At 37.8% G+C, this 7,989-nt stretch overlaps 2 protein-coding genes across 3 annotated transcripts in view; both read left to right on the top strand.

Annotated features, from left to right (window-relative positions):
• LOC107709840 (TRAF-type zinc finger domain-containing protein 1-like) overlaps positions 1–4,813 on the top strand; it is an 8,753-nt gene extending 3,940 nt beyond the window's left edge. For both annotated transcript variants that reach the window (XM_016514467.1, XM_016514466.1), the window contains 5 exons: positions 822–1,183; positions 1,676–1,924; positions 3,012–3,141; positions 3,259–3,469; positions 4,726–4,813. In XM_016514467.1, the coding sequence (XP_016369953.1) occupies positions 822–1,183; positions 1,676–1,924; positions 3,012–3,141; positions 3,259–3,469; positions 4,726–4,798 (1,025 nt within the window). In that variant the 3' untranslated portion in view covers positions 4,799–4,813. The remainder of the gene's footprint in view (positions 1–821; positions 1,184–1,675; positions 1,925–3,011; positions 3,142–3,258; positions 3,470–4,725) is intronic.
• Positions 4,814–5,039: 226 nt separating this feature from the next.
• Positions 5,040–5,909, top strand: LOC107709831 (alpha-1-antitrypsin homolog). The gene is made up of 3 exons (XM_016514456.1): positions 5,040–5,176; positions 5,306–5,450; positions 5,551–5,909. Exons 1-3 carry the CDS (start codon positions 5,067–5,069, stop codon positions 5,749–5,751), a joined length of 456 nt encoding a protein of 151 aa, XP_016369942.1. The 5' UTR covers positions 5,040–5,066; the 3' UTR covers positions 5,752–5,909.
• The last annotated feature ends 2,080 nt before the right edge of the window (positions 5,910–7,989 follow it).

The following is a 7,989-nucleotide window of genomic DNA, read 5'->3' as shown; positions in this document are numbered from 1 at the left end:
ATTCGGCCAATCACAACGCACTGGATAGCTGGCCAATCAGAGCACACCTCGCTTTTCAGACCGATGAGCTTTGTAAAAATCGATACGTTTCAGAAAGGCGAGGCATAGAGGAGAAACAATAATGTACCGTATGTGGAAAATAATGTGTTTTTTTCTTAACTTTAAACCCCATAAACACATTTCATTACACCAAATACATAACATAATGTTCTTTTTAGCAACATCATATGACCCCTTTAAGCCTAGTCCCAGACTAAAAGTCTGAGCTGTTTCAACTGAAAGAAACGTGCACTGATTGATCTTAAAACATGTCAGTACCTTTGTTTTGTCTCAAGATGCACACCAGTAATGTTTTTTTTCTAAGGCACGTTTATATGTCCTAATTGAACTATGACCTAATCCTGGCTTAGTCTAAGCCATTTCTGTGAAACCAGGCCTAAAATAAAACAATATTAAAGCCTAAAATAATGTTTTTATGTCTAATTTTACTTGTAGCATTTAAAATAATTTTTAATGATGGTTTTAACTTTTTGTTTATTTTTAAAAAATTTAGACAAAATATGTTTGTCCACTTACTTTGGATAAAACCATCTGAGAACTGCATAAATGTGAAAATGTAATAAAAATTGCGTAGAATTTAAATATTGGCCATAACATTGAATTAATCGGCTTGTATGAGTTAGAGTTGTAATATCAGTTCATCCCAACAATGGGTTTGAATGAGTTTTAAACATGTTGTTGAATACGATGGGAGCTTTCGTCGGGTATTAACAGGATGCTGGAGGAAAAAAACTAACCTTCCACTCTGCTCATTTCCTCAGTGCTGGATCAGGAAACAGAGCTGGGCAACAACAACAACAGCCTGCTGTGGTCTCTGGGACAGCTGCCAGACTATGAGTCTTCCAGTCTGGACTACATGCTGGCCCTCAGCCTGCAGAGTGAAGGTGACTTGGAGGACCCCCGTCAGGAGGGCGTGTGGACTGATGTGTGGGACCGTCGCCTGGGAAGGACACCAGCCCCAAGCAATCTCACGTCCCAGCTCTCCTCCAGCACTAACAACAGCTGCACTGCGGCCTCCCCTAAAACCAACCCGACAGTGGGCCACAGCCCCTCCTCAAACATCATGCTGCCTTGTGAGTTCTGTGAAGAGCTCTTTCCAGAGGAAGACCTTATCTTACACCAGGTAAGTGATGAGGCCTCAATCATCCCATCACGCTACACTCCCTCTTGGCTTGATATTTAAGCCAGGCCTCTTGTGTCTTGATAGAGCTGGAAAGTGTGAAGTTGCATCAGCCACAGTGGTACTTAAAGCCTCTAGAGTCGCCTCTTTTGAGCGCCATTACATGTCTACTTTAACGGAGTACAACATAAGCCATGATTTTCATGGCAGGCTATTGTAATGTCAGCAATGATGTTGAATCTCCCACTTCATTTCTTCTTGTCAGGTCTCTATTGTTTCACAATGTGGTGTTTAGTTTCCATGGGAACCTCCTCGAATTTCAGCCCTCTAGCTTCTCCCACAGGCCGAACCCTGATCAGATTCTTCTCCTCTTTCTGAGGCCATAGAGCCTCCTTTATGCAGGCCATAGAGCCTGGTTTGCTATCTGAGTCGCTTGTTTTGGATTTTTGCCTTTAGTGGCCAGCATGAAGTAAATATTCGGTTTTTGTCTTCTAGACTGGCTGCAGCCCGGCCTCTGCTATCACTTCCTTCAGTAAACAAGCTCCTTCTCTTCAATATGAAGAAATCATCAGTCAAGGGGCTAGTCATGTCATTCCTCCCCGCACACCCAGTCCGCCCACCCTGCCCCTCTCTGTTTCGCCACTCTCCTACAGTTCCTCCTCCAGCCCCGTTGAGGGCGACGTGCTCATTCCTTGTGAGTTTTGTGGTGTTGCCTTGGAAGAGGATGTACTCTTTCACCATCAGGTATAACACCCTGTGATTTTCTGCAGCACTTAGCAGGTCTTACAAATAAAGTTTTACTTTAGTTTTTTTTTTTAAGATTTTTTTTTTAAGAATCTGCTACTTTGTGCATAGAAAAAGTCTTAGATCTTTGAGTTCAGCTCATGAAAAATGGGGGCAAAAACAAAAGTGTTGCGTTTATAATTTTGTTCAGTGTATATTGCCAAAATCATAATATTATTGACCACAAATGCTCTAAATGTGAATGTCACCCCGAAATTTTTTTTGAAAATGTTTATAAATAAAATGCTACATCATCTCCACAAAATAGGCACTCGTTACAATTCATATTAAATCTGTCTCAAAACATTGAGAAAACATATTTACATGGTTTTGTAAAGAGAGAAGCTTCATAAATGTTATGATGGATATCTACAAAAGAATACTATTTCATATTATTTCATATGATTTTTACTGTCATAGCTCATGTAGTATTTAAGGGATAGTTCATCCAAAAATTAAAATTCTGTCATTAATTACTCACCCTCATGTCGTTCCAAACCCGTAAGACCTTTGCTCATCTTCGGAATACAAATTAAGGTATTTTTGATGAAATCCGAGAGCTTTCTGAACGCAACTGAGACGTTCAAGGCCCAGAAAGGTAGTAAGGACATTGTTAAAATAGTCTCCATGTGACATCAGTGGTTCAACCTTAATTTTATGAAGCTATGAGAATACTTTTTGTTCGCAAAGAAAACAAAAATAACGACTTTATTCAACAATTTCTTCTCTTCAGTGTCAGACTTTGATGCACGTTCACAAGAGTACCACAACACATGACAATTAACGACAGTGTTTTCATTTTTTCTGAACTATCCCTTTAAGAAAACCTTCTAGATTTAAGTAATTTATAAAAAATTTATAAAAAAGTAATTTATAAAAATGTGTAAATTTGGCTTGTAATTTTCCCTTGTGTTTACATCTAATTAGTTTTTTATAATTCATGATACATGAATTTGTTTCTGTTGGTATGTGTAAGCACTTGTGAAAGTAGAGCAGAAATGGAGCGCACCTTTTAGTTGATACTCTTCAATCTCATTATACTGTACAGGACAAGTGTGACCTACGCCCCCAGACAGCTTATTCAATTGACGGATTGTCTCCACGGAAACCACACCACACCGCCAAAGAGGCCCACGAGGGGAGATCTCCTGAGAGGCAGAGAAGGGTGAGACATCAAGGTGAGCCACCAAAATAGATGAACACAATCTCATTGTGTAATCCATTTATTAATTTGACTTCTTATTTACAAAATATATCCGTTTAAAATCAGTGTGTATCTCTGTATCTTTCTGCAGCTGACCCAGATGAGGAGCTCCTGCGGGAGACGGCTCAGGGGTGGCAGAAAGGCACCTCAGGTTTGGACCAGTGGCTGCCCTCAGCCTACAGTTACACTAAGAACACGAATGCTGAGCAGCAGGTGAAGAGCAGGAACCAAAGGCACAGAGCAGTAGAAGCGAACACATACCTCAATGACAGCCTCATGCCCCGTTCTACAACCACTTCGGGGTATGCTTAAATATTTTTGGTAACACTTTCTGTGAAGCCCATATTTATAATACATTATAAGGTTATTCTTAAGGCATTAAAATAAATGCATAGTGCATTACAAAAAAAGTATAATATGTTATATCATCTTATGAATATTCATAAGAACAGTTTTTATGTATTATAATATTTACTTATTTGTGGTTATAGCTTTTAAGAGTATGATGATTTAGAACACACAGTGAACATGTTGCATCCACTTAAGTTACAATGGATTATATTTCTCATAGTTATAATGTATTATAAGTCTCATATCTTGCCATCTTTCTTATGCTACTTTACTTAAAGCAATCAAAGACCACTTATAAGTATAGTAATAATAATTATTATTTTCTCAAACAGCCATAAGATCAGATCAGATGAATGTGTAATTTGACACATTTGCTTCGAACTATTTTTATTGTAATATCAGTTTGATTATTTTGATGGTACCCTTTAGAGAGCTGTTGATAAGTAACTCTGCAACTACATGTCAACTAGCAGTCATTGGAGTGTTACTAGTATGTCTGCTAAATATATGCTAACACTTTATTTTGATGGTTCTTCAACAGACAAACTGACTATAAGTAACTTTGCAAGTACGTCAACATTCTACCAACCTTAACCTAAGCCTACTAATACTCTAATGAGAGTTAGTTGACATGTAATTGCAAAGTTGCCTATAGTCAATAGACTAAGGGGACCATCAAAATAAAATGTAACCTAACATATAAACATTGCATTTTTTTTTCTTCAGTTGAAATTATTAACTAGCTCACATCCAAATTAATATTAGCCTCACAGGGAACATTCAAATAACACTCAACACCTAACCACTCACAAGATGTAGTAAGATACTGTGCAGATCTTAAATAAACAATGTCAAGATATAGTCCATTATAAATGTAAAAGTAGATTTAATATGGTGTTCATTGTGTGTTATAAATAATCATAATCTTAAAACTTATAACCACAAATGCGTAAGCATTATAATGTATTATAATTGTTGTTATGATTATTTATAAGATGACATAACATATTATAAGGTCTTTTATAATGCATTATGCATTCATTATAATGCCTTAAGAATACCCTTATAATGTATTATAAATATGGGCTTCATAGAAAATGTTACCATATTTTTCATAAATAATTTCTATGTATACATAGGTATGATGATGATGATGAGAAAATTCTGGTTACATTAAAACTAAAATGTGTATATTTTTCCATGACAGACCTCCACACAGAGGAAGATTGGAAGGTCGAAGGAGTGATAAAAACACAGAGACTCCAAAGGTATGTACGTGAATTGTTACAGGATCATAAATAAGATTTGGAAGACCTGCAATGCAGGATATATTAGATGATATGCACGAGGTGAAGGCAAGAACCACCTGACGCGAAGCTACAGCTAGTTTCAGATCAGAAAGAGATTAAATAGTGCTGTAAGATCACATTTATTCGAATTAATTCATTATAACATTTAGCTACTTGAATTAATTATCAGAGAGAGAGAGGTGACAGTTGCCTGTGTGAATTAGCCGTCCTCTGTCTAGACTACAACGACTCTTTCTCCATGTTTCTGGCTGTACCAGATATTCACAGGCCAGTTAAGACCATCAAAGATCTGGAGATGGCCATCTCTAGACAGCACATTGAAAAGTGGAGGACAGCTGTCAGAAAAAGGTTGGTTGTCATAATTATTTAATGTATATCAAAAATAAAGTTATCCGGACTCATAAAAGCATAGATGTTCAAATGTTTTAAGTTCAGTATCTTCATATGGGCCAGTCAATGATTTCTTTTGTCCTTCAGAAAAACTGACATCTATGTCCCCAAGCTCTCTCTGAAAACATCATATTCCCTGAAAGATATTTTGAAAGGAATGGGAATGGCTGATATGTTTACAGATAAAGCCGACTTCACAGGAATTTCAGAGGAAAGGATGCTCATTTCAAAGGTAAAATGTCTAGATCCCTTTCTAAATTATGATTTAAAATTTACGTTTTATAGTATATAAAAAGCATTTTTAAAAGGACTCGCTTTGATTCACCTTCAAGGCTTTGCATAAGGCCAGTCTGGATCTAGATGAGAAAGGAACCACCGCAGCAGCAGTGACAACGGTTGATTTCAGACTATTGTCCTACAGCCCATTGAAAACTTTGCATTTTGACCGTCCATTCATGATCTTTATCACTGACCAAAAAAATGACAACATCCTCTTCTTTGGAAAAGTTGTCAATCCGGCGGAAAAACAATAATGTGACATTCATGATGCCATGACAACATTAGCCAGCAGGTGGCCATGATTTAAACAACTGTTGTGTCATTATTTTGCTGCATGTTTGATGTAGGACAGAGGTACTCAATCCTTCTTCTAGAGCAGGGGTTTCAAACTCAATTCCTGGAGGGCCGGAGCCCTGCAGAGTTTTGTTCCAACCCTGTTCCAACACAAGCCTGAAGGACTTGATTAGTTGGATCAGGTGTGTTTAATTAGGGTTCAATCTAAACTCTGCAGGGCTCCGGCCCTCCAGGAATTGAGTTTGACACCCCTGTTCTAGAGGTTCACGTTCCTGCTCAGTTTAGTTCTAATGCATATGAAACACCTCAACCATCTTATCAAGGTTTTTTGATATAGCTGACCTGCAAGATTGAGTACTGACAGGCAGGCATTGCTAGATCTCTGGTGAATGTATACTTATCTGCCAAGTAGCAATATGTTATATGTAATGCCTATTTGGAAAGATGTGTTGTAAAAAGTTACATAAAATTCAAATACTGGCAAAACTGGCCTTTGTCTTGCATTAATGTCATACCGTACACAGTTGGCGTAGAGATTAAAATATGTGGCTTGTCCATTTTATTACCTATCTCTGGATAGAAAACAAAGAAATAATAAGTGAAGTGAAAAGTAAAATAATACAAAAATTGTTATTGTAACATGGCAGTAAGCACACAAAAACATACTTGCTTAGATCTCATAAATGTATAGCCATTCTGCAAGTCTAATCCTTTGAATCCTGGCCTATTGTCTAGAGAGGACAAAACTATAGAGATTATTTATACAAATACAAACAAAAGTAGTCAGACCTGCATGTAACCTCTAGGGATGTGCGGGTCTAGTCGACTAGTCGACTAAACGGTACAGCTCCTACTAGTCGACACTGAAAACAATAGTCGATTACACGACAGAAAAAAAAAGGAAATAAAAACTTTGATTTTATCATTCAAATTACCGTCATTTATTTCTGTCAGGCTAAAGATTGATTTTACATTGTTCTGCATTTCCCCAGCTGATTTGAATAAATAAGCTATGCTTTGGCCGACGTTGAGTGTATACTCTTCTTTTTTTGTTCTTTTTAACGACAGCCTAAAATGAAATGATGATAACGCGAGGCAAGTGTGCGGCAAGTGGAATTCATTGAGGGATTTGACAGTGTGATTCATAGATTAAGTATTTCAAATATAGGCTATCATATATGCTACACGCACGCAGAGGTTTTTTTTTTTCTTACTATCTTTTGGGGGTTTCAAGTGAGAGTGAGATTTAATCTTTGCTACATGCTTGTTTGGTTAGGATGAGCATATGAATTACAAAAATGTATGACATCTTGGAATATCTTTCCATGTGCTAGTGGTGTGCACCTGAATTTAATGAATTTTGTTTCTAGGTAATCATGAGAAAAGTTGCACATTTACGTCACAAAAGTGTACGTTTCTGCTATGACAGTCATTTTTTCATTCAGCAAAATCGGTTTACTTACCATTGTTTTCCAGATTGAGTTTATCACGGCCTGAATATGCATTGCGCATGCGTATAGAGCTCCGGAGGTTGACGTCACGCACTCTAAACTCCACCATTTTGGCAGGCAACCAGGAGAGCGCTAGAGCATTGGTATCGACAGTTGTACAACAATAATTTAAAACCAGACTTTTTAGACCTTACAAACCTTACTATTTCAACATGGTGGACAGCTGCTGTGCGCCAGGATGCCAGAACAGGCAGGGGAAAGCTAGGGTTGCCAACCGTCCCGTATTAGCCGGGACGTCCCGTATATTGGGCTTAATTTATGTGTCCCGTACGTGACCTCCCTTGGCCCGTTTCTTGCTCCCTCACACAATATCCGTTAAGTAAATTAGAAAATCCTGAACATAACTGTTTGAGGAAGGCTGCAGAATCCTCTGCTGGCTGATCGCTCCCGCTTCACAATTAAGCGGCGCTCGCGCTAACGCCAATTCCGTCCGTGTTTTGACTTCGGTAAATCAGTTTTGGCAAATACAATCTACGTGATTCTTTTTTTAATGAGTCCAACATCCCGCCGTGCAAGAAAACATGCAATCTACCAGAGACGTGATCAATAAGGGAAGCCGTCTTTTATTGCAAAATAGAGAAAAAACATTTTACATTTAAGTAAGCTTCTTAACCTTGTAGCCTATCTTATTCGTAAAACAAAATGACCAATAAAAAAAGTGTCAAGCACCAAAAGCAGCCCATATTA

Source organism: Sinocyclocheilus rhinocerous, unplaced genomic scaffold, assembly GCF_001515625.1.
Source record: "Sinocyclocheilus rhinocerous isolate Xijiao unplaced genomic scaffold, SAMN03320098_v1.1 scaffold926, whole genome shotgun sequence".
Taxonomy (NCBI): domain Eukaryota; kingdom Metazoa; phylum Chordata; class Actinopteri; order Cypriniformes; family Cyprinidae; genus Sinocyclocheilus; species Sinocyclocheilus rhinocerous.
The sequence above is the reverse complement of the archived record's forward strand: the minus strand, read 5'-3'. Positions and strand labels throughout refer to the sequence as shown.